General features: G+C 35.1%; 1 protein-coding gene across 2 annotated transcripts in view; it reads left to right on the forward strand.

Annotated features, from left to right (window-relative positions):
* DIAPH2 (diaphanous related formin 2) overlaps window positions 1-26,934 on the forward strand; it is a 133,431-nt gene that overhangs the window by 14,819 nt on the left and 91,678 nt on the right. For both annotated transcript variants that reach the window (XM_026035977.1, XM_026035978.1), the window contains exons 8-16: window positions 312-420; window positions 2,592-2,702; window positions 3,090-3,208; window positions 3,805-3,921; window positions 4,378-4,496; window positions 5,718-5,782; window positions 7,248-7,352; window positions 9,251-9,562; window positions 12,846-12,960. In XM_026035977.1, coding sequence (XP_025891762.1) covers window positions 312-420; window positions 2,592-2,702; window positions 3,090-3,208; window positions 3,805-3,921; window positions 4,378-4,496; window positions 5,718-5,782; window positions 7,248-7,352; window positions 9,251-9,562; window positions 12,846-12,960 — 1,172 coding nt within the window. The remainder of the gene's footprint in view (window positions 1-311; window positions 421-2,591; window positions 2,703-3,089; window positions 3,209-3,804; window positions 3,922-4,377; window positions 4,497-5,717; window positions 5,783-7,247; window positions 7,353-9,250; window positions 9,563-12,845; window positions 12,961-26,934) is intronic.

Raw genomic sequence — 26,934 nt, forward strand, 5'->3', positions numbered from 1 at the left:
ATCAAACCTTGCTGCTTTGCCAAATGCAGTGTTATGAAGGCAGTAATTGTTTTGCCTCTGAACTTATCTTCTTGTTTCTTAACTGAATGTCCCAATAGAGACKTATSCCTTTGTTTTAACTGTAAACTCATAGATATTTTAACATTTATTCTTTGATTTATTTTCAGTTTAACATAATAACTGTAGATAAATGCATTTAGATAATCTGTTGGTACGCTCAAAGCCTGAGTACTCTAAACCGTGGGCTAAAATGACTTCAGACTGGGGATGTTGGCTAGGCCAAGCCTTTGACAGCTTGTCTTTCCCTGCAGTCTTGACAAGCTCTTGGAAGCTATAACAACAGCTGCGGAAAGGCGGAACCGGGAACGGTTTGCACAAATTGTTGAAGGGTTGGAGAATCATGAATCTTTACAGCTGCAGGTATATTGACTACTTTTTTTTTTACTGTATAGTTATTGGATGAGTAGGTTTTTCCCTATTTGCTTATTGATACCGTAGAAATAATGTGAAATGGAAAAAGGTCATATGTCCTGATAATTTCCTCGCAAAATATTTTAGTTGCATCGTGTGATAAAATGTGATTTGATTTGCCACGTCCCTTCTTCCCTCGCCGTCACACCTCGCAGCCCTGCGCCCCTGCCATGTAATGCGTCTCTGTACATGACACCTCCACATGCCATGTGATAAGGCCATGTAGCATGTCCCATTATCTGTGACGTGTTGCCTGTGACAGCTTGTGATTTATGCAGTTCTGTATGTCATGTTGTCTCATGCTGTGTGCTGAGTGCCATTTGACATGTCACATTACACCTCATATGTCCCAGGTCGTGTGTTGAATGCAACATGTCGTGTCTCATGTGATAAGACATTACATGACATCACAGGTCACACATGTCACGTGGTATGCGCCAAATGGCATGCTGCATTCTAGACATCAATGTTACATGTGACCTGTGACAAATCGCACATTGTACGTGATGGATATGACATGGCTCATCCTGAGGGGATCGCAGGATACATGACATACCACTTCATATGTGCAGTGATGTGATATTGACATGAGACACATGACAAATGACTGATGTGACGCCTTGTCACCTGTTGTCATATTTCTGGCTTAAAAAAACCTGTAAGCACTATTTCTGCTTGTGATAAATGTTTGTGTATTGTTTTTGAAAGCATTGTTAACTGAAGTGACTGATTGCCTTGATTTTGTTAATTGGTAATGCACCTAAGCCTTCTCTCGTAAATTAATATTCATACTATGTATTAATACTGGTATTTGTCACTAATGCTATTGCAAAGGCAGTTCATTTTGAAGTCTTCTCCCATTATACGATCCCCTTGATAAAAAATACGTACACTTGAATAAAGGTGCGATTGCAAGACTCATTAACTTGTACTTCACAAAAATGTTCTTTACTTGTAATGTATTAGCACAAGCCATTAAGCCAGAGTCTCTTCTGGCAAAAACAATCATAGCAGATGGCACCTCTTCTCTCTATTAATTTCTGATTGGACATGTACTTTGCCTTGTTAAGTCGTGTCATAGTAGTAACATAACAAGAGTTACTCAGGCAAGTGGGATGACACTGCCTTATCTGAAGATGCAGCTATATAAAGGGACTGCCTTTCCAAGTGAGTTTTGATAGAAACTTAATACTCCTTAAGGTGTTCCATTAAAACTGAATAGTGAACGTAATTAAAACTGGAAGATTGTTCTTATCTTTTTGGGTTTTTTTTTTTTTTTGCATTTGTCCAGGAGCTATAGAGGCCCCACCCTGCTACTTCCATTTGCAGTTRAAAACTTTCACCATGCTGGGTTTTCCCTGAGGTCCCATTGTAGTCTGTTAATATGTATTGGCACTTTTGGCATTATGCTGTTGTCTGCCTGCTTTAAAATAAATCAATTAATGCACAGCTGTTCAATTAAAGCATTAGGCAGTAGCCTGCGACTTCAGGCATTTTGCAGAAATGCTGTGCAGTAATAGAAAACACACACCTGGTGACTTTAATTTCCTTGGATTTGGGATTTTTTTTTTCTTTTTTTTTTTTTTGATTGTGCATTTATTTCCTCAAAAACACAAGTTTGCATTGAAGTTGGGAGAGGAGGAGGAAGCGGAGTAGAAGTGGGGCAATTTGGTGTGGGAATAACTTTGTGGAAAAAAAGCTTGGCCCTTTGCAGGTGATAAAAGCCTGGTCTTTCACAGGTGATAAGATGCTGAAATAGCAGAAGGACTTGCAGTACTGAAACAGAACAGTGCTTGATGTTGCTTATCCTAACTGAAGCCAGATGGGATATGCACATGAAACATAATAMATTTGCTACCACCATAATTATTCTGTGTGTTGGTGTTGTAATACCTACCCTTGAGAGGCTTATGGGACCAGAGTGCTCTTGTCTCTTTTGTGCTTGTGACATTAGATGGAGCTGTAGTTTTATTTGTATCCTGATTTTTTTTATATAATGTCAATGACCATCTCTTGATATGTATTCTTATAATTTGAGTTAGCTGGAACAGTCAAAGAAAAAAAGGATTTGTTTTCATTCCATTCTTAATGAAAGCTTTTGCCYGTATTTCTCATTATAGGTAGCCTGTATGCAGTTCATCAATGCCCTTGTTACATCTCCAGAAGAYCTTGATTTCAGGATACACTTGAGAAATGAATTTTTACGGTGCGGACTGAAAAAAGTATTACCTGTAAGTAATTGTCTGCCTATAGGAAGTGATCACAGTTAGCTCCCTGTAGTTGTTAAAAATACCTGYGTTGTTAAAAGCGGTGCCTGATTGGGATCTGATTGTTCAGGGCTGGAAAGACCTATCATTGGTTCAAATCTGCTTAACCTATGCCTGCTCTATGGGCTTGTATTTTTGCCTTTTTATCAGCTGTACAATAGTATTTGCCAAAAAAAAAAAAAAAAAAAGGGAAAAAAGTGAGTTGCATTCCTTTAAATCTTTTCTGAGCAAGTATTTTCTTCTCAGAAGGCTAATGTGTTAGATATTGCAATGATGTAATCTTTTAAGGGGGGAAACTGTTGCTTTAAGGTAAAAGGGTGAATTAAGATGTGCCTTGCCTTGAAAAAACAGGACTTGAAAGATAAGGAGAATGAAGAGCTTGATATTCAGTTGAAAGTGTTTGATGAAAACAAAGAAGAAGACTTAATTGAGCTGTCACATCGTCTCGGTGATATCAAAGCTGAAATGGAATATCCTTTGTAAAAACGTGAGAGGGTGTTCTCATGTATTGATCAACAATTTCCTTTAAACTTAAGGTAGGCTTCTCAACATGCAACTCGTTGTCAAAGTCACATGTGTTAAGGATTTTCACAAGCAGATTTCATTCCGCTTGTGTGGGGGTGACTTTTTTGCTTATTTATTAGAAAGTTAATGAGAAAATTAATATCAGTACTGATAGCATTCTGTTAAATGCAGGAACTGAGTTTTTCATAATGAAGCTAAATGCATTGGTTTATAAGGTGCAAAATTACACTTGAATTTTAAGCCTAAGAAAATAGTTTGAAAACTAATTCAGAAACTATTTTTATGCCTTCTGTAGATAGGAAGAGGCAGTAAATTTGAAGTTACATGAGCACAGAACACTTGCTTGACATGTAAATTTGAAAAAGTGTTAGTACTGAGAAAAAGATTAAATTGTTCAACACAGAACAAAGGATCTGGATAACTGTTGCTGCAAAAGGGTATTTACTGTAAGAGTAGTACAGAATATGAACAGATTTTATATTCTATGAATGCTCTTATAGGACATTTTTTAATCTGGGTATTTCCTTGACAATATTTGCACTGATGTTAATGAAGTATATCATCTGTTGTATAATATGTTGAAAGATACATCTTGCGAAAACTACTTCCTGTCAATTCTTCAACATTTCCTTCTGATCAGGAATGATTATTATATCCGGTAAGGTTTAACTTTGAATGAGTGGGGAGAGAAGAATAGTATCTTATAGTAACAATGTAAAATAGTACAATCTAAGAGTATACCACATATGGTTTTGTTGTAAAAGGGTGGTAAAAAATGATTGATATGTGAGATGAAGAAATTAAGAATCAATAAAAAGAGAGACCTTTAATGTTTTTATTAAACATATTTAATAAGCTTTTTATTGCTTGTTATGTGGCAACTGTAAACTAGAAGCACACTTTATTTTGTGGAGTTCTCTATTTTTCACATATCCCATTGAGCAACTGACAATGAYATTTTATTAACCAACACACAAATAAGGCTTGTAATTGAAGCCTTTTACTGGTGATTGTGCAACTCATATATGGGGAGGTACAGTTGGCCTTTTCTTCCCCTCCTGATTGCATATGGTGTTATTTATGTTCTCATCTTGTAAAATGTGTTTTTTGTCAGACCTCAGTATTACAAGATAATAGAGGAATGCATTTCACAGATAGTATTGCACTGCAGTGGCATGGACCCGGATTTTAAATGTAGAGGAAGACTGGATGTGGATTTTACCCACCTTATTGGTTTGTATACGGCAATCAATTTTATCTCATTCTTTGCTCAATTATATATATATTTTTTCTTTCTGCACTTCTACGTACGTTGACTGTGTGAATTTTCCCGATTTTCTGGTAGTGCAACTTTATGTAAATAAGCTGCTTTTTTAAGATAGTGTGTCATCCCTGGAGTAAATGCTTCATATAAGGGAGTAGTTACTGGTTTAGAATATCTTAATTTAAGAAAATATTTTTGGCGATGTGACAAGAAGAAAGGAAGATTGTAGCATTACCTACATTCTGTTACTCAAATATGATTTTTCAAAACTGATCACTTTTCCACAGTTTCCACAAACCTACAATGTTTAAGGACAAAGCGTTTCTTTATGCTAGTTTGTATTTATAATCTGCAGTTAATCCTATTTACCTCACTTAAAATGTTTTGAGTTTTATACTCTGTGAAAAGAATAGAGTAGAAGTCAATAGAAATGGCAGTCCTTCACTGTGTATTGAAGAAATCTGCTTTATAGATGCCTGCAGTTTCATTTAGAAGTCTACAAAATAATTTTATTGAAATAAGAAAATACTTCTTTTTGCCTTGCTTATGTTAAAGGGAGACTTTCTGATTTAAAACTCCCTGAAGGAGTTTATAGCTTCATACTAATTTAAAGTCTACTTTTTCATGGTTTAAATAATAGTAAGTTCATTGAAAAAGGAAAAACAAAAATCATCCCATGCAAGCTCTAATCTGTTGGCAAGGGAACAGGAAAAACTCCAAGAGGATTTATTTTCAAATTTCCTGGTCACGTGTTCTCACCACTTCATTTTTACTGATTTTGCTGATCTAAGCAAGRAGTTCACCAATTATTTGGTTAGATCAGGCCATTTAGTTCATTGTGTTTTGTATCAATCAGGGTGATCACAGGAATGCCTAATTTGTGGGACACTATAGTCCTGCACTGTGCGATAGATGCCAGCAGTGCAGGTTATACATGTTGTGAAATGGCACTTCTGTAGTATACAATAAACCAGMCTGTTCAAAAACTTGGTGCGTATCTTTAAAAAAATATATTTAATGTAAAACTATTTATTTTCAAACTACTAGTTAAACAGAAAAAGTAATTTGAATCACTTGTGGTTGAAATCAACTTTTTAAATTGCTTCTATATCATAGGATCATAGTTTAATTAGGATTGGAAGGGTTTGGATTTGTTTAACATGTCTTATGTGGCAATGATTTGACTTTAGATGCCTGTGTGGACAAAGCTAAAGTAGAAGAAAGTGAAAAAAAGGCAGCAGAATTTTCCAAAAAGGTAAGTCCTATATCACCTATGTTTTAAGGTAGAGGTTAGAAACCTGACAAGAACATTATAGGTTTGTTTTACAGGAGAAGCTGCGAGAGAGCTGGGGAACAGTGAATCTCACAGATAGGACGTGTTTCAACCGTTAATAGCTCTTTTTTAATCTTGTGCAAGGTTCAGATTTAAGCTTGCTCTGAATTCCAAAGCTGATGAGTAATTTTAGTTGTAAATATCCGGAGTTGTTTTATTCCTCTGTTGTAGATAATGGATGACAGAAAATACTCTTGCTGCTGTTTTATATTCTGAAATATTTTAGTCTCAGTAAAATATCTAAAATATAAAAACTTGGAGGAAAAGCTTTATACTTKTTCATCTAGCTCTAGTATAGAACTGAAAGAAACTTATTTACAAGCAGTCTTGTTAACGTGTTTGAAAAATCATGTTGTCTTTAGGTGCAGGGAAAGATGCTAACAAAAAAGATTTATTTCCTTAGAATCGGCCAATGATAAATTACTTTCTAGGAATCTTATAGTGTGTTTTAGGACATGTCTGACTAAATTTTATCCTTTTCTACAAGTCTTTTTTTAATATATTAGGAACTTGATAACTAGTTTGATTTCAGTCATGTGAAGTTTTAATTCTTTGCTCGAAGCAAAATGCATTTGAAAATTTGATGTTTACTGGTCTCATTTAAGAAGCCTTTTCTCGACAAAAGGGCAGTACATGTCGTTACACTAATTACAAATTCCAATAACAGGCTCAAATGAAGTCTTTAGCTTTTCTCTTGTTAAACGTGGATGTTATTTTAACAGGAGTGATTGGTGTCTAAGCTTTATTTAAAGCATATTGTGTTKTTTCCCTGCCAAAGTGCTTTACCTTAACAAACTTGGGTTACTGGCAATCAGCTCATGTTCTTACCAATGATGAGGTGTCCTGTCCTGAAAARGAATGATTAATAGAAGCTTTTGAAGAATGCTAATAATCTCTTAAACATTAGCAAACAGTAGCAATATCAAAACTTAAGACCGTGTTTTTAAAATCATATTTGAATATTATAAACTGGATGYTTGCMTTTTATAWGGGACAGCAAGACTGAAGTGATGACTGACTTCAGTTATTTATGTTAGTTTATGAATGATGCTGATAAAGCTGTRGCATCTCTCTGCACATGTAAACTCTTTGTACTTAAGTGGAGTTGGAGAAGTCAGCTATGTTCTACATAAAAAACAAATAGTTAAATTAGCTTCTTTTGTGTGCCACAATTAGGATCTGGACATCAATGTTTTTATTTTATAACTTATTGATTACAAATTTTATGCAATGCTAGAAAAAATGCCTACTGGGAAATTGTAGAATTTTTTTAAAAGCTAAAAATGCATCTATTGTTCCAGTTGAGCTATTGTTCACAGACTTCCTGAAAGTACGATATCTAGTGTGACTATAAAGGGCCGAATACTTCTATGGTTAATCATTACAGTTTGATGAAGAGTTCACAGCTCGACAGGAGGCACAGGCTGAGCTTCAGAAACGAGAGGAGAAAATCAAAGAACTTGAAACAGAAATCAAGCAATTACGAACACAGGTAATAACTACATGGAGTAAGTTCCACAGTTGAGAACTACTTTTTTTTTTTTTTAATTTTAGATTTGAAAAGAAGGTACCCTTGAGAGCACTGCCTCTGCAGAATTTGAAATGCGTATGAGAGCTGTATTGATTTATTTTTAAAACAGTGTAAAACCCTAAACATAGTTAATGGAGGTTGCAGTTTTCATATAGTATGTTCAACACCTATCGTGTTTGCTTTATTGAGGATAAAATTTCCTTAGGCAATAAAAAATGTGAATCTAGCATATTTTCTTCTCTAAATAATTGTTYATGTCCCAAAGTTCCATGTATTTTGCAAGAGAATTGTTTTAGAAGGCTTTGTATGATAAATGCCAAAGTTGGAAATAACTGCTTCTGTATAATATAGACACCTTTCAAACTAGGCATGCAAATGAAAACTCTTTAACATCCATTTCTTGGAACRCTTTTGCTAAAATACTACATTTACCAAAAAGACTATAGACATTAGTGTAGCAAACACAATGTAAGAGCTCTTGTAAGGAAGAAGAAAATACTTTCAAGAAAACTGATTTTACTTGCATTGATTTTCTTGTAAATTTAGCTCAGAATCCCCTCGGCTGTTTGTGGAAGTGGTTTGTGTGGGTTCCCTGTGAGGGGTAGAGGATGAGCAGTGCTGCCCATTCACCCCTCACGTCATTGCTTGGGTTCCTATTGCGTGATGACAGTGAACTGGATTTTGGACAGATCTCCTACCTCTTTTAGGAACCAGCAGTTATCACAGTCTGATCTTTCGGGCTTAGTCTGACTTGCTTGATTCCCCTTGAATTGCCCATCTTTCTGCAAATTGCCTTTTTCTTCATTGTGGGCACCTTTATGTCTGATGCCAGTAACAGGAGTAAGAACGTCTTGGTCTGTGGTGTAACCTGCCCACCATCGATCTGCCRTCAGAGTTACCTGTGCTTAGACCTTGCTGGTCACTGGCCTTCTCATTCTAAAGAATATGCGTTAGTTGGTATTTAATAGCTGGATGGCTGTAGGTTGCTGTTCTTATGTTCTTAAGAATACAAGCCAATTTAGTACCTTGTGGTCTGTTGCTTCTTATGATGCTTCCACTTGCAGACGTTTCTAGCCGTTTTTCATTCACATCAATTTTAGTATTTGTTACAAATCTGTAATATCCAGAAACCCCTCTCGTTGAGTTCTCCTTGAATTTACCTCTCCTTGAGCTTACTCAGTTTCTGGGCTGAAAAAAAAAATCACATCTTGTCTAGAAAACTAGAAACTATGTATAAATGTCTCGATTAGTATCTATGCTGTATACTGCTCTTAATGTGTGTATAGATTGCTCTCCTTTTGTACCAGAAATAACAGGCAACAAATTAAAAAAAAAAAAAAAAAAAAAAACTTTTTTTTCCCTCCTCCAAACAAGATGCCAGAATAGTTATGAACAACTGTGGCCTTATAACTTCTTGCAGTGCAATACCTCCTTCAGTTATTTCTGTTGAAAAAAATTCCACTAGATTAATCATTAATATTATTAACATTCATCATTATTAGTACCATCTTTGGTGCTCAAACTTACTGAGGTGTGCTGAATGAGGGAAAATGTACAACAGTACATTTGCACAACAGTAAGAAATAAAATGTTCTACTATTCATTTAAAACCTGCTACTACTATTACTAAGTTTCCTGAAAAATGAAAGCAATTTGTTTTGATGAAAATACTGGTTTATTTATTGGACAGTTTTCTGGTAGATATTATCTGCTACTATTTATGTTTCTCATTTTAAACAAAGGGATTGTTGTGTTTATTAGTGTCTTGAGGTCCAGTTGGCTATGAGGCGGTCTGGTCGGTTCAAGTCTATGTGCAACTCGCTTCTCGTCCTAGATAAAAAGTTCTCTTTAAATTTCAGGGTCCAGGCCTGACGCATCAGTCAGAAGTGCCACCAGCACCTCCGCCCCCACCAAGTGGGGCAGTGCCTCCACCACCTCCACCCCCACCACCCCCGCCACCACCTCCACCACCTCCTTTGCATCCTGGTGGAGCAGCTCCTCCTCCTCCTCCACCTCCTCCTCCACCTATGTGTGGACCTCCACTGCCAGCATCTCTTGGAGGTGTTCCTGCTTTCCCTCCTGTTCCAGTGATACCAGCGCTACCCCATGGAATGAAGGAGAAGAAAAAGTATAAACCAGAAGTCTCTATGAAAAGAATCAACTGGTCAAAGGTACTGTGATGCTTGTTTATTCCTCGCAGATAATGGAAAAGAGGTTTTTGAGGAAACTGGAAGTACCATGATGTAAACAATGGTTGAAGTTTGGGAAATTAATCCCATCCACTAACCAAAGCATTTCCAATGTGGAGGTTATGCTACAGCTTTTACTTTGCAAAGACACCTTGTTCAACCTAGGAGAATCTCCTTGTTTGGTTGTTTGGCTAAYGCGCTGGATGCCTCTATTTGGCATAGGATACTTAGTGTTACAGTACATTAAYAGCAGTGTTGGAAATTTCGCATCCATCATAGAGAATCATAGAAGGTGATGTTGTAAGAAACTGGAGAGATTGCAGTAAAATGAGATTGGGGAAAAGGTTTTTGTTTGTATATAATTCTCAGTGTATTTCTGGAATACTGAGGTGTTCTTGAAAAATACAGGTTAATTTTTATGCTTAGGAATTTAGAAGGAGTCTTGCAGTCCTCCTGTTTTTTTAACGTATCTGTACAAAATACCTTGAACCTCCTGCCTAGCATGCCATGTTACTAGCATTTTATGAAAAGTCCTCTGGGCTGCTTTAAATAGTACAGTTGTGTTATTAGAAAGAAGTATGTATGAGTTTTCATGCTAAAAATCAAGGTGCTGATGTCTGTCTGTCTGAGAAATATGGCATTATCTAGTTATGGACTCAAGGGTCTTTTGCAGGAGGAGCAATTATAGTTCATCTAGTTGGATGACTTGGTGTACTCTTTGAATCATATGAATTATACAATTATGTAATTGCTTTTGCTATAATGATGCATTTTTAGCAGTTTAGCCTTGTAATGCAGAGGTTTTCTTGAATTAAAGTCTAGGTGATTTTACTTCCTGTGAAATAGGTCCATTTTGCTGTTGAATGCCCTTGGTATCTTTACATTTAGAAGATGACACTCTTGATTGTTTCTACAATTTATCTTTGTGGGGTTTTTTTGGCTACTATATCAGTTAGTTTCTCTTACCTTCTTTGATTGATACTGAATTTTGATATTATTCTCTTGGGCAAGGGTTTTTTGCCTAGATGTTTTTCTTTTTCCTTAAGACATATGGATTTTCTAAGATTTCATATATTCATATATTTCATTTCATATATCATCTTTCTACTGTTTTCCTAAATAAGTTTTTATTTTATAATATGTATTTATCACTGCAGACAGTTTTACTGAACAAATTATATTAATGTGTTTACAGAAGCAATGTATAAAGTTTACATCTGAATGCTGTGTGTGATAAAAAGTAACTACAGATGGATACTTGGCTTAAGTAGTCTGGGATCAGTGCCAAAGTTTTTCCACATTCTGAAAAATAATAGAATCTATYTAGATCATCACTAAGGAACAGTCACTTTAGGAATAAAATTCTTAGTACTTAATTTAGTGCACTTAGTTGTAATTCTTAATAGTTGGTCTTGCATTAAGTTAGGTTGTAAAGTCTTGTCTGCAGCTGGTGCCAAGGTAGCTACAGAGTAAAACAGGGATCTTTTAGTGAAAGGGGGAGGAGAAATCATAAGTTTGATATYGATATATTTCCTGCCTCTCAGCTTAAATTCAAGAAGCCCTTTAATTTCAGAGTTTTTATTGGCGTTTGATCAGTGTTCCAAACTTGTAAACGATGATCAAAGACGCTTAAAAACTGGAATAGGAGCATTTTTTAAAAACATGAAATGGAGACTCTGAATCGTTCCTGAAGAGTAAGATCAGCTTTGAGTTTTTATTGTAATCTGTTCTGATTTTTTATTCTTTTAAAAGCTGATATAAATAAAGTATTTCATTCTCTGTGATTTTACTGTTTGGTACACTTGAAAAGCAATAACTCTGCRTATTTTGTTAAATATAAAATTATTTTGCCTATGAAAGATGCTRACTCTTCCTGAAGACTTAAAATGTTTAAGAAAGACATAATAATTTAGTCTCTTAAAGACCTATATTGGCGTATCATTTGCAAATGCTGTGCTTTAGGCAAGAAAGATTAGTGTTTCTCCTAGCATCTTTAATTAATCAGTGCACATCAGTGGTGAAGAATAAAAATTCAACAAGTATCTAGAAGGTAAATAAAAGAGGAAGCAAGAGCAATTCCAAAACCAGTTGCAAACACGTATCAAGCCTGTTTGGAAAACTTGTTGACTGGTTAACTTGGGAAAACATTCATATCTGTACAGTTATTATGAGAGGGACTGCTATCTCTTCCTGCTAGAAATTAAAGAAAGGCTACTGAACTTCCTTTCATTTGGATAGTTTTCTGTTAATAAGCTTCAATTGTCTGTTAATAAACTTCAATCATTTAAACTCCATTATCTATTTCTAGAGTGCTAAATTGTGGTGTTGTATGGTTATAACAGTATAAGATTTGTGTTTTCAAATGATCAAATAGAGCATCAAATGTATTTTACCATTTTGAAATAGAAAAGGAAAAAAGAAGAAATCAACCTAAACAGTGTTGCCTAAAATGTAAGCTTAAAATCTCAGAAACCTAAAATCTAAAATMTCAGAAACAAGGTTGGTGAATATCAAGTGTTTTTAAGAAAGCATCTTTATATACTGTAAAAAGAAAAGTAGGGAAAAAAAGAAATGCAGCCAACACCTCTCTGCATTAGCAGCAAAATACGGTCCAGTATTCACCAACAAGAAGGAGCAAGAAACAGTGAACTCTCCTCTCTGTCACCATGTAAACACCTCCTAGTACAAATAATTGTCCATAGAGTTCTCTCCTTCTATTAGGAGAAATATTTGGATAGTCAGTTTGGATGGATAATTTGGWTTATGCAAAACATGAGGGATTTTTTTTTGCTGACACGCGATACTTGAAAATGTGTTTTTAGGYGGTTGCACAGGTTTGCTTGAAGGTATTAAGTTAATCTGATAAAATCATTGTGAATATAGAGTATAGTTAGTGTGACTGTTTTTCTTAGGAAGCATCTTTAAGAGAACATCTTTTAAGATGGATTGAAATAGCACCTTTGTGAACCAAATTCTAATTTTTACACACAACACGCAACATGGTGCTGGATCAAGGCAATGGTGGCCAAGGCAGCTGTGTTCATCTCTGCTGCTTCTGATGAATTTGTTACCTGCACAGGTTAAATCTCATGTGTCATGGCACCATTTATGCTTAAGCACTTTAAAAAGTTTCTTTATTAGTAAGAATGCTATTAATTCCCTAATTTAATTCAGTACAATTATTGCAACAGTCTAATAGCACTGCTTTTAATTTGGCTGTTGAAACTGCTAGTTACTAAATATAAAAATGATTCTTTTGTTTCAGGTTGAGCCAAATGAAATAATGGAATGCAGCTTTTGGGTAAAAGCTAGAGAAGATAAATATGAAAGCCCTGATCTGTTTGCAAAATTAGCACTCACCTTTGGATCACAAATGAAAGGTACATTCTGCTTTTATTTTGTATCCTACTACTGGTAAGTTAAACTCGGTGATGCCAGTCATCCTTATGGTTTATGCAATGTTATGGAGTTTACATAGGTTTTTTGTAGTGGAAAGATGCCTTACAACACACACGTTATAAGCATTGCCATTTAGTACAAGAATTACTTCTCACTGTTGTTGTGGCCTATTGTTGAACAGCAAGAAAATTGTCAAAACAAGCTTTATGAAAGTACATGACAAACCTCAACTTTGCAGGCAGATGCACATTTTTTTAAGCCAGATTCCAATAAGAAGTCAAATTTTAATCTTAAACTATGCCTATCTGCATTAAAATAACTAACTGCAGGATTCAAGTTGTCAGGTTCTTTTAGATATTCTGCACATAAAAGGTGTAATGTATAATAAATATGTGAAATCATTGGAAGTTGCCTGAAATTTTGATTGAGTGCTACAACAGTATATTTAGATCACTTCAGTCTTCTAAAGTTTAGGCTTGAGTGTATGGGCGTGTACTTTTTAAGTTCTTGGAATACTAAAGGAAAACATGAAATATTTGTTTGATTTATGTTGGAGCACTGTATACAATGGGTCAATTTTTTGGCCATAGTAGACAACAGGACAGTAAAAATACAGCCTTATGTTGGAGTTTTCTGTAAAATCAAAGTGGGATTGATCAATATGTCGTGTAAATAGCTCTTTGGCAAATGTTTTTGGATGAAAAAAAAAATCCTCAATTTCTCAAACACTTGTAATTTTGCCAATAGGAGATAACATTGAGTGGTATCTTTAGTCCAGAATGTAGTTAACTAACTTCTGAACATTATGATTTTGAAACTGGCATACTATCCTTAGCTATTTGTGGTTTTCAGATGACATTAGAGTACTTCTGCAGCTGCAGACCTCTTGAAAACTTATTATTAAGCATGAATAGTAATGAACCTCTGAGCAGTATTTAATATGTGAGCCATTTACCAGTAATTTSTTTCAGGCATTGGGAAGTAGCAAGTTCTGTTGAGGTATGGTTCAATAATAACTTATTCAAGAGCTAATGAGGCAGCCCAACAAATTATAGTCCAAGAAGCAGCAGGTACTGAAGGAATGAATTCCTGATCYAGCCACAAATCTTTCCTCCATCTGGCAGGCACTCAGACTATGGCATGCTTTAGGGATGTGCACTTCTTGAAGGTGAATGGAGTCGCATGAATCAAGTTTCCATAGGACAAATCTAAATAAGCAGACTACATTTAGCTTTTAAAAGAACTGAATGTGTGTCCCAAGATGTCTGTATACATGTTTTTATGTTGTTTTAGCTCCTTGCTTTTGAGAGCTGACATTGTATCTTGAAGGTCTTTTCCAACCCTAATGATTCTATGCTTCTATGTGATGCTCTGTGTTTTAACTGTCCTTTCTTAGGTAGAAGTACTAGAATATTTTTGCGCCTCTACAAATTACATGAGGGGATTGTATTACTTCAAGTGCAAATTATTRTACATAGAAATTTCTGGTATCCTGAATGTGTTCTGAATTTCAGGACATTTTATAAGAACAACATTTTATACTAATACAGTATTTTAAAAGTGTGTTCAGGCTAAGACAGGTATTTTAGAGTATCATAACTTTCCTGAGTTATGCTTCAAGAAGAGTTTTTCCCTGAGTCATTTTCAAATAACTGTGTGTTTTATCTGTGCCCATTAGAAACTCCTTAGAAAAGTTGTCACCTTGTCAGCTGTGCTTTTTTTTTTCCATAGATAGTATTGAGTTCTTGCACGCAGAGTTCTTGTTATTTTGAGTAGTCACTGAATCTTAGTGTTTGGGTTCTACAATGTTTCCCCATTTTTTTTGTCTCCGAACGCTTTTATGATTTTGTTTTGTTTTGCTGATTGAAGTTTAATAGATTTGGGGATTCGTCAGTAGAAATAATGGCTCAATGGCCTTGCAATCAGGTTGCAATTATGTCTAGTTTGTCACTGGCTGAGGTGTAACGGCAAGGCAAGGAAGTCTTCAAAAGGAGCCTCCAGCAGCAGACAACATTTAAAATGGAATTAAGTCCTTTCCTAATGAAAAYGACAGCCTTCTGCCTCGAGCTGAATTCTTTCATCAGCAATTGAAGAAATGTTTCTAAATTCCTTAAAAAGCTTCTTTGTTAAAAATATTGCAAAAACCCCTCTTGAGATGTTGACGTAGCTGTCAGTTTCTTATGAGAGGGAATTCTTGCTGTCCTATTTGCACAGTTATAAAACTACAAACAATAGAAATTTTCTTACTAGCTTCATTTTGTGGTAGCTTTGCAGATGTTTTTCTTATCCTTCCTGAGGCTCCTCCAATAGCTGTAGAAAATAATATGCGGTTACAAAGGATGGGGAGATGGTTAAAAATACCAAGATGACAATGTTAGTGCTTATTTGAATTTCTCTAAAATTGAAGTTATGAACAGAAAACTTGTTAAATATGCTGAAAGACTCATACACAACTATTGCCCAATGGGTAAGGGAGATGTATACCAGAATGTAATGCAGTATTTTGTTGAAAATCTTCTGAAGACAATATAGTGCACTTTCAGAAATGTGATGTAGTTATACTGTTCATTGCTGGAAAAAAAAAAGCATGTGCTTTGTTTTCATATGTTTGCCCAAATGAAGTGAATAATCGTATGGCCAGTTTTCATATGAGCTAGCTATTTTTTTTTTTTGAAAATTACATATATTACATAGGTATATTACACTGCACATGAAAATCCTATTTAGCTTAATATTGCCTCTTATTTTTCTTATAATAAGTTTTAAGGAAAGCTCTAAAGGCCTTTAGAAGTTGCAAGAGTCTCATAGTAACTTACTAACAGTATAGGCTCAAGTAACTATATCCAATGTGAAATTTTCTTCTGCATCTTCCATCAATGGGTGCATTGAAAGTATTCCCAGTTCTTCTTCCTTACCCTTAGCCATATCTTTAGAGAGCAGATCAATCACCAAAATGCTGATTTCAAGCATAATCTAGGATCAATAAAATCTCTTGCCRGTCTTGTTTCTGAGTATGATCTCCTAATGGGTTCTCTGAGAATGATGCATAATGACAGGTAGACATGCATTTTATTGCCTCAAGAGAGCACAGTCAATGTGTAAAACAAATATATGCTTGAGAGGAAGAAAACTGACAATCGCTAAGAACTTATTGCAGTAACATAGTGAATATTATCTTTTATGATCCTTTGGAATGCCAGCAAGTATAGCAACTGAAGCAAAGCAGAAGATAACGTGCACATTTATTCAATTTTTGTATTTCCAATAAGAGCAATCATAAATTTGATTAAATGAATTCTGTTCATGTTCTTTTTGAACAACGACAGTGACAATTTCCTTTTTCTCACTTAGCACAGTTTTATTTTAAGATACTTCACAAATATCTTAATCTTGGTTGTCACTGAACTACATGCTGCTTAATTGTCTGAGTGACACCACCTTGCATGAAAGGCAGTCAAAGCTGCAATAAAATGGTACCTTTAGACTTTATAGGAGGAAAAATAATTGTCATAAAAGTTGACTTCCAAAGCACACTTTCCATTAATTTAGGAGTTATTTTTTGTATGCATCAATTAACTACATAAAGATAAGAATGTTTAATCACTCAGTACCAAAAGTAATTTTACCTGAATATAGTTAGATCCAAATTTCTTTCGAAGTGTAAGAGTAAGGTTAAATCTTCACTCATTGTTTAACTGTCAGCTGCTTAAAATAATTTCTTAGCTAATATGTCCAGTGTGTTCAATGAGGTTCAGATCAGAACTAATCCAACTTAGTTTGTTCTGAGATCAATTACTGAGCACACTTACGGAAACGTCTGTTCTGTGGGGAGCATCAGAAGCATCTTAGGGTGTTAGGCCCTTTCAGGCTTTACAAGATCCTGAGATCTCAGGGTTTGAACTAAGTTAACTGACTTCTAATGATCGCTGTCTCAGCACAGACTTGAAGGATTTTTACAAGTTTTCTTCAAGAGAAATTTAGACGACCTGAATAGCTTTTCAGGGCCTTTGTCGAGTGGACTTTAAGATTTCAGACTGCYCGTAGAAATCTTTAATGTGTGTTTTGAACTTGAAACTCTGCTCCCAGACACACAGGAGGAAGTGATGGCTGGAGTCTCTCAGGCAGTATGAGGGAATAAATGAGATTGCAAATCAGGTGCAATTAGAAATTAATGGGTGACTGTAGGTTATTAACAAGTTGGGTGATGTTAAGATGTGGTGCCATGAGGAATACATCTTTCCCATGTAGGGAAGAATGGCTTTTTTGAATGTTCAGTTGCTTTCTGTGAACTGTTGAACGTTTTTCTAATTAAAAATAATCCCTTCTAGTTTGGGAAGTATAAAGAGAAAGTGAAATCAACTGAATTAAGTCAGCTGAATTATGTAATATTAACCCTGCATTGTTTCTTAAGAATTGAAGTTAGGCGATGCATGTGATCTAAGAAATACATCTTGTTGTTATGAGGAGTTTATTATAGGATCTTGAAGTCATTCATTTCTGCTAATATACAATAAAATAATGAAAGACACAGTCACCTGAATAAGCCTTTTAATTATCCAATGTATATGATATACATTCTTGGAATTCTTCAGTTTAAAAAATGATTCTGTTTTTGATTAAATGCATAATTGTGTGTTTCCCTTATAAGGGAGATATTTTAGTTAAGTTGACCAGTAATTTGTGCTCATTATATTAATCTAGTCTGGTGACATTTTTCTGGAAATTTGGACTTCTGCTTCAGTAAAATTCAAATATACTATGTAATTTTTTTTTCTTTGGACAGCTGGTGTTTCTGTGGAATGTCATGAGAAGGTAAAGTGTAGCATTAGCTCTTTTGACAAGAACCAACTTAAGAGGAAATGTTTCAAAATGTTTAAGCTAACCAAATTATGTTCTGCATCTAGAGCAATGTTTCGTATATATTGTTTTTATCCCTTAACTGATGTCTGAATTTACTGCAGGCTGCACGTATACTGCAGGGAAAAAAGAAGCAGCAGCAGCGCTGGCATGCCTGTAGTACTTAATACAATACGAGTCTCCAAAACTGCTTATGTCGGTGTTCCGTTGTGTGAATATGCAATACATAGAGTGTCTTACGTAGAAGTTAAAAACAAACAAAAAATATTACAGCTGTGTAAATTAGAAGACCAATCATATGCTTGGGGCCTGCTGTAGCTTTCTGCTGTGGCATGACAATACCCAGCGTATCAGGCCCGCAGCTATCAAAATCAGTGACTTTTCACTATTGGTTTGATAGTCTAATTGCAAAACTCTGCAAAGCAAGTTAATGCCTTTTCCCTAAAGGATCATATTAATTTCTAGCTCTTGTAATTTAGGTTGTGTATTTTGCCAGTCAGGAATGATAGTGCTACTCTGAAGAAATTAATTATGTGTACTGTAGATCAGTAAAGGTAGTAATTAGTACATAATAGTCTCTAACTACTAGGATTGTTCTAGTACAGAATTCATTACCCATACAACTTACCTCAAGGGAGAACTGCTCAGTCGGTCAGAGCTCTGTTGCTTCTTTATGATGACAGCTTWAAAATAATTCAACTGTCATTTTTATTTGTATTTTCAAGGTTAGGTTGAAATAATGCTCTAATAGCTGAGTTGTATTATTCACATTATAGATTGAGTGATTGAGAGAATAAAGAAAATCCTAACTTGAAGGTAAACCATCCAGCATGCTTGTGTGTGTGTGGTGTTTTTTTTTTTTTCTTAAAGTAGTGATTAATATTTGATTTATTTCTACAGGTAGAATTGTGTGGTATTTTTGATGTCATTTACAAATGCATAGAAATTTCCATTTGTTTCTAGACTCTTCAACAAAGGTCAGATGCAGAAGTGAAAAATGTAGTGGCAAAACACATGGCACTTTCATGGCTAGAAAACAGAGAAACATTTTTCTAGCTTTTTTTATTTGTTCTTTTAGTAATGCTAAATAAAAGTAGTTCTRTAATACTGCCATTCATTTGCTACGTAGGAAACATGAGGTAATAGTAATATATTCTTTAGAGTACTTTATTTCAGGCTTATGATTTAGGTATAAAGCTTGCATAAATAGCTGTATTAAGTACTACTAAAATATAGTTTAATATGCTTTGGGTCAGTGTCAGAGGTCTAGTCTTTAAGCTTGTTTCGTTGGGTGTAGATGAAGAGCATTCAAAAAGGCCCCTGAACACAGTGTGGAAGGGTGGTTGGAGAAGTTGAAAAGAGCACATTGGACATGGCAAAAGCTGAAGAACAGCCCAGGGAGCCAATATTGCTTCTGAGAAAGAAATAGTGTGTGACATGATGAGCTTAAGTAGGAGGTGATGTTTAAGTAAAACTAACTTCTTCAGTCCTTTAACTACAGTGATGATTTCAACACTCTCTTAATATGTATATGAAAGTGATAAATGCTTTGCTTTTTAGACTGTAAGAGTATAAGCTATTCAGGAAATTGGATTTGTGCAGAGTTGTCATCAGCTAATAATGCTTATCTAAGTTTATATTAAATATTGAAAACCCTCTTTTGAGTAGGAATTGACTTTAAAAAACAGGTGCAGACTTTGGCCGTTTCTGTAAGTAGGTGATACAGTAGATATGTTCAGATGTTGTTCATGAATCAAAAGGGTGCCCACCTTATGTGGAGAGCCCAGATTTATTGTTGTTCTAATGAAGTCTCCAATTATTGTTACTCCAGGTAAGTTGCACATTACCACCTGTACTAATCATAGTATCTACCCCTTTGGGGGACATAGTGGTCTTCTTACCCCCCTTCTGAATTGAGTGAGTGCCAGTGATGCTGCATCAAGTCATCAGCCTCTTGAGTACTTGACGTGAAGGTGTAGGATGTTGCAATGGAGATCTCCTCCTCCTGGTTTTAAATCTCCTGGGGGTTATTTTTATCCAAGTGTTAACACACCTCACTTGCTTGTTGTTTTTTTMTTTTTCACTGTCTTCTACCCTTTCTGTGATTCCCAATAAAATATTGCTTAAAACAGTATTGATTTTTTTGTCAGTGTATCATTGACTAGCGTTTTCTGTTTGTATTTGTTTCAGTAGGTTGGACTAGCTTATCAAGAGTTCCTTCATGTTTTGGCCATGCGTTTCTAGTGATATTTTTCGACATTACTGTCAGTTATTTTACAAATGCTTAGATAGCTGAATTCTAATTAAACTGAATTAGTAATACTTGAGATGCAGTGGGTGAGTAGCTTGGATGAGCCTCTACTTTCTGGGAATGGTTATCATGCTAGGTCTAAGCATTATTTTATTTGAAGTAGTGAATTGAAGGCCATACTATGAAGTGGGCTGCTATTACCACCTACTTCAGAGCTTTCATTTTTCCCTTCTTCAACTTGTGCACTGAGTCCTTATGAAACTTGACTTGAAATATCCACAAGAACACACTATTATAATGTGAACTCTATATTTTGTCATTGCTATGAGAACATGCCTAAGATGTAAACACCTTACATCTTGCATTATTTCAGAAGTTGTTATTCTTTCAGAAAAAGCCCTATAATACCGCAATACAAAAGATGCAAGTGTCTGTATTTAATTTCTTCAGTCCTGTGAACAAATTAGGTCACTCAAACCGAGAAGGCACTATATGTCCTTATTATATTCTTTCAGCCTGAATTGTTTTGAACAGTTTTTCTTGATTTATGACTCTTGACTTTTCTTGATTTAGGACTATAGACATGATGATAAGTTCTCAAATATCCATGAATACAAGACAATAGTATCCTTAAAGATAAGTTTGTGTGGAAGAGATTTGGAAGAAGTGCTCTGTCCTGCTTTAAAATTGAGGAAAACATTTACATTCTCTTATGTTTGATACTTCTATATGAGAGAAAAATGGATTACTATAATAAAAAAACACGCATACACATCTTAAACTCAGGTAAAAATTACAGAGCACTTCCAATTTTGCATGTTTTATATGTTCCAAAACCTCTGCACTCAATTTTGTCCAAAATTCCTATAACACACGTGTATTGGTAAGGTGGGAGAGAGCTAGCTTCATTTTAATAAGTCTCTGATAYTTAAGTCTGATTTATTTTATTTTATTTTTTATGTTTCATTTAAGTATTAAGTCTGCGGTACTTGAACGGTATAGGGAAGGAAAACTAAAAGAAAGAAAGAAAACTGCCAAGCGACGCCAAGAGTCCCAGCAGTGTTTGCTTCTGGTTTGCAAACTGCAGGTGGCTCCCTTGGTCTTCTGATTCACTCACAGAGCGTTGCAGGTTCCTCGCCCTCCGCAGCCCTGGCTTTGCAGACGTGTAAGAACCACATGGAGGAAAAATCACCGCTGTGTGGGACAGAGTAGCCACATGTTTCAGTGTYTTGCAGGAATTTCAGCGTGTGTGCTTACTAATGAATTTTCATGTTTGTGTTCAAGAAGGGGACATTAAGTAGTTTGTTCATTCTTTTAAGGTAATTGGAATTTTAATTTTTTTTGAACAATAAATTCAAGTATAATAAATAAGATAGCGCGATTAGCTCTCTAGAAGAGCAATAGGAAGGACAATTAGCTTCTCATTTTTATTTCTTAGTATTCCTTTCTGTCCACTGTGTACATTGTCAGTTGACATTGCCAAATACTTTAATTAAGTCCCGATTGCTGCATTTATTGCTCTTTAGCACAGATGATATATTGGATCATAAATGAAAAAAAGGCTAAGTCAGTATAAGACTTTTACTTTAGTAGTCTGAGTTTTCTGTTATGTCATTGGCATTTGAAACTTAAAGTGAAAGCAAAAAGTCATGTTTAAATCTTACATTGTTTTAGACTCATTTAAATGTTGCTCCTGGTAATTGCTGGAGAATTTTTGTCTTGATTAAAAAAATATAAAAGTCAGAAGTTTGTAAAAAGTGTTATAGCTAGTAATAAGATAATAAACCTTAATAATAAGCATTTTCTTGTGCACATCAGAGTAGTTTGTACAGCATAATAATGCTCACTATTGTTATAGTATCAAAGAGGAAGAATAGCATATGATCTTTATGTGGGGTTTGGCATCAGATATGGCATCATAGCTGCAGAAGTGAACTCCTACTAGTTACTTTCTTAAAAATAAACTTTCTGTCGTCGCCCGGAGAAGCAAATGGTTTCCAAACTGACCTTGCGGACGGTGCCTGTAGCTGTGCTGCAGCTGGGCTATTGTTCAGCAAGGCACAGATGAGGCCTCCCAGGAATTGCTCTATGTTTGTTTCTCTGTCCGTTTTTTCCTTTTTTTTGTACGAGGGAGCCACTGYGCAAACGGTAGCGGTTCGATAGCACCTGCTTCTGTTGAAGGGAGTTGGGGGTCTTTTATTTCAAGAGCATCAGTAGCCATTTCATTCATCATAGCACAAAAGGACTAACGTGAGAGTAGCGTCCTGAAGGGGCCACGACAAATGAAGGCTTCCAGTGAGGAGTCAGTGTTTGTAAATTYGAGCCCTTCATATGTTGTTTCAGTTTGCATTTAATTAGTCTGCAGTTTTCTTTCAAAAAAAAAAAATTATGGTCCCTTTTCTCTGTGAAAGGTAATTTGTAGTATTGAATAATATATAGATGTTATGAATGATGAATAATACATGTATGTATATATTTTTGAAAACCTACATTAAGCAAAGGAGGTGTACTGTTAATTGGACCCAGTGGCTCCAATATTACTTATTTGCTACAAGTTAATTGCATGCTGAATATTAAGCGCAAAACTCGAATATAAAAACAATGTCTTCTACTCTCTTTACTTAGGAGTACCTGATTTTTTTTAGCTTTGACTGTATTTAACATTCAGTTATGTTCATAAAATGTACAGATCAGCATTATTGTATTATTGAGCACAGATAAAAGCTTTCTAATCATAAATCATCTTGCAGAGGCTAGGATTCTGACTCAAAGTTTTTTGCGTAGTGGATTGATGTGAGGGAATGATCATGTTGTGAAGAGACTTTTGAAAAACAGAGCAAGTTTAATATTTTTCCTTCATTTGGGGTTGCAAAAATTGCTCTGTCAGAGAATAGTGAGGGAAGACTATCCCAGAAGAATTTCTAAGCATCAGCATCCGAAAGCATCAGCCTTTTAGAGTGGATGCTCAAGAATTTAAAAAYAATATTTTTCCCTACTACTTAAGAAATAACTTTTTTTTGAGTTTCTTTGAATCTTTTTATATGTGGTATTTGTGGGTCTACAAATGAGGGAAAATCAATACTTTTACACTGCTTGATTTTGGAAATAATAGAAACTGTTTTTCAGAAAGCTGCATTGGAATTTTGGAGTTAGAGTGAACCTTCTAAAGCAGCCTTTTGTGCTAAAAGTTTGGACGGAAGAGTTTTTTTTAGTGAAAGGCTTATACGTATTGATTGAAAAAAMCAAAAATAAAACTGCTGCCAAAGACCTTTCAACCATTTTATAACTAAAACCAACTCTGTCATATCTTAAATATGAGATGTTAGGTTATAAAATTCTTGAATTAATATGCTAGCGCAGAGCTCTCTGAAATTAAAAGCGAATATACTGAAGAGGAAAGATGGACAATTCCGTCTCTCAAGTAAGCTACCGAGGGAAGGTGCCCTGCAAACAGGCATTATGTTTTCCTGTACATTTAGTGTCTCAAGAGTTCCCCATTAGAATAAGGATAATGATCCTTACTGCTCATCATACACAGGTTACGTTACCCACATTACAGACATTTGGGAAGAATGGGATTCCAGGCTACTTTTGGACAACTTTGTTGACACACATGGAGCATATTAACTACTTTATGCCTTGTTTTTCTAAGGGAAATAAAGCTTCTTGATAGCAACTTCATAAAATGCACCAGAGGAAGAAAGGCAATTTTGGTATTGCAAAATGTCTATTTTGGTCTCAGGGATGCGGTGCTCAAATGAAGGATAGCAGATTTAATGAGCAGTTGAGGACAGAGACGCATGTACTAGGCACGCTGGGGAAAGAGATTGTGTACAAAGACTAATTAGCATGAAATATGAATACATTCATGAAGTAGTCTTGATGTATAATGCTCTTACAGAGAATAATTTTTCCATGAGTTCAATGAAAAAGAAATTCAGAAGTTGAAGTGCAAAAAGAATCTTGTTTGTTTTTAAGAAAATCTGTATTCCTGCAATAAAATGCATGCTGCATGAATAGGTAAGAAGATCAATCTGAAAAGATTTTTTCTCTAATGTCAAAACAAAAAAATCACATCAAAGATGTTTTTCTTAAGTTTTTTTTACAACTTCTTTTTTTTCTTTGTCTTTTGCAGAGGAATTTAGGTTAGATATTAGAAAAATCCATTTAAATTGAAGCYAGTTACACTCTGATTAAGCAGTCTTTTTTGTGTTACCATATTATTTGAAATAAGTCTGTTTTTAAGATTTCCTGGAGGTGTGGCTTATCTTTTACATATATATTTATGTGTGTGTGTGTATATCCACATTTGACTTGAATTTTTTTAAAAAAGTTCATGCATGCATATGTGTGTTTATATACATGGACACATGCCCCCTCACACATGTGTACATGGAAACACACTGGCAACAGGTTGTAGATCGATCRTTTGATGTCAGTTTTAGRTCTGTGTTGTGTAATCCTGTGCAARTAAATTATATCTTGTGCCTTCTCATATGTTCTTTGCAAGTTTGAGTATTGGTGAAAACTTGGGTAGAGAAGAAGGCTCCCCACCTACACACTGCTAGAAAGCTGAGAGTTGTAACATRGGTCACCACTGTGGAGCAAGAGGAGAAAAGAGTAAATTCTTGCTTTTAAGACAAACTTAGTGAATTTATTTTAGCCAACTTTTGCTTATGCTGGTAAAACAAAGGTAAAAAGAGCACAGGTTACATTGGTTAAATTTGGACTATACTCTGGATTCTGTATGTGTTTATACTTGATGTGCTCAGATGAATGGTGAAACCTGTCTACACTGGTGAATGTGGAAAAACTGGTAAGAGTCCATAAAACTAATCCTGTAATGTAAAAATAYATAATTTCATTCAGAAATTAAGCTCTGGATCTGATGGCTGTCGGAACATCCGGTTTTGCCAGTTTTATCAAACAGTATGTGCCAGTTAATTGCCRATCATATTATTAATAGTAATAATTGCATGCACTTCTCAGGTCTAGTAATGTAATTGTACACTTTAATTTAGTCTGAGAATAGAGTTCTTTTTGTGTGAAATTAGGCCAAATTTAACAAGTACTAAATCAACAGAAAGGAGCACTATTTCACTGTCTAGGTCAAAGCACCAAGATGTACCAGGATACTCTTAAAAGCTGCACTCTTGGACTCAATACAAATCGAGGATTCTGGGATTTTAATTAAGGTATTGAAGTGAAACACTTTTTTTCCTTAGGTTTCTGTTTCAAACTTAGTGATTTATTTATAAAAAGAGGAATGACACCTGAAATATGTAGTTATTAAGATGTTTATTACTTATGTAGCTTAAAAAAAGCCGGGGGTCAAATGATAGTGAGATGAAGGGCAGGCAAGGGTATACTAAACACTTCATTTTTTTAGCCTCTTCCATTAAAAACGGTGCCCGCATGACTTGACTGCAGAAAGGGATTATTCTATTTGCTTCATTATTTTTAGAATTCCTTTAGAAAATGTCGTTCGTGTAAGTGCCATTCTCCGGAAAGATGTGTCTTCTCCAGGCCTGATCAAGAGGCACAATACTTGAAAAGATTTTTGCATAATAGACTTAGCCTAATAAAGGAAAACTAGTTTAGGATAATGTTGGTAAAACACAACTGCTCTTTTTCAGCACTTGATTTTACTTGCCATTTTTGGGTCTAAATCTTGGACCTTTTACTTTGGAAGTTGCACAGGTAACAGATGCAGCAGATTATATGAAATACTGGTAGCAATCCTCCCTGGCAGCTTGTTGATGGCAATAGCCAGACCTCTTGGGGAAAAAAAGATAACTAAGACAGCTGTCTAAATTAGATATTTTATCATAGTAGCATTTATTTTCATGGGTAAATGTCTTCTCTGACCCACATAAGATCTTTTTTCTTTAAAAAATGCATTGACTCATCTTTTGAATCTTCAGCACTAATATATGAGCCATGTAAACATCTAATGTCTTGATATCTAATGAAAAATTTCAAGGAAAAGTGCCTCCATACACAAAGGCACCAGGTTCATGTGAAGTGTCACAGGAAGGAGTGACAGTGACAAAGGGAGAAGTRGGCCAGACAGTCCTGGGGCTTCATGGAGAGAAGGCAAGGGAGAAGTCAAGGGAAGAGAGTGCTAACTTTGTTAAGCAATTTCTAAAATSCAGCAAAACTGTTTTTCTTKCTTACTGCTCTTTGGCAGGGTAAATAGAAGGGGACAAATGCAATATTTTATTTTAAAAACTTAAGAGTCTATAAATATTAATTTTGAGTTGTGGCTAGAAAGATGTAAAGCACTAATATGGATGGGCTAACTATAATTCAATTGTACAACTTAACTGTACAAATTCTTAATGCAATTTCCAAATTGAATATTATACTAGTTTTAACTGCTTTATGATAGTATTATTATGAGAAGAGGCATTTAAATTATTTATTCAGCAGATGTGATAGTCCAATACAGTAGCAGTCAATAGYGTTATGAAAGTAGTAGCGGTCAATGGTGTTATAAGAACAACTAATAATATAGTTCCGATGCTATTTTTGACACAACTCATTTGTAAAACTCAGTCRTGACTTTTCTCCTTCTATGGAAGAGAATCTGTGGGGTTGATGTCACTTCCTTATGCTTGATTACATTAATTAGGCATAAAACATACAAGATTGTGAGAGATGTTCCCTGCTCTTTTCCCCTGCCAGGCTTTTATTTCTTATCTTTAGATCTCAGAGTAAGATCCACTTTCAGATCAATTGCTCATTTTCTCTGTAATGAAACTTTATTATTTTTATTTATTTATTTAAAATCCTATTAGCTAGTTTGCTGTTATGATTGCAGAAAGGACAGAGTGACAGCGGGAGC

Source organism: Nothoprocta perdicaria, unplaced genomic scaffold (genome assembly GCF_003342845.1).
Source record: "Nothoprocta perdicaria isolate Ctin4 unplaced genomic scaffold, notPer1 scaffold_17, whole genome shotgun sequence".
NCBI lineage: Eukaryota > Metazoa > Chordata > Aves > Tinamiformes > Tinamidae > Nothoprocta > Nothoprocta perdicaria.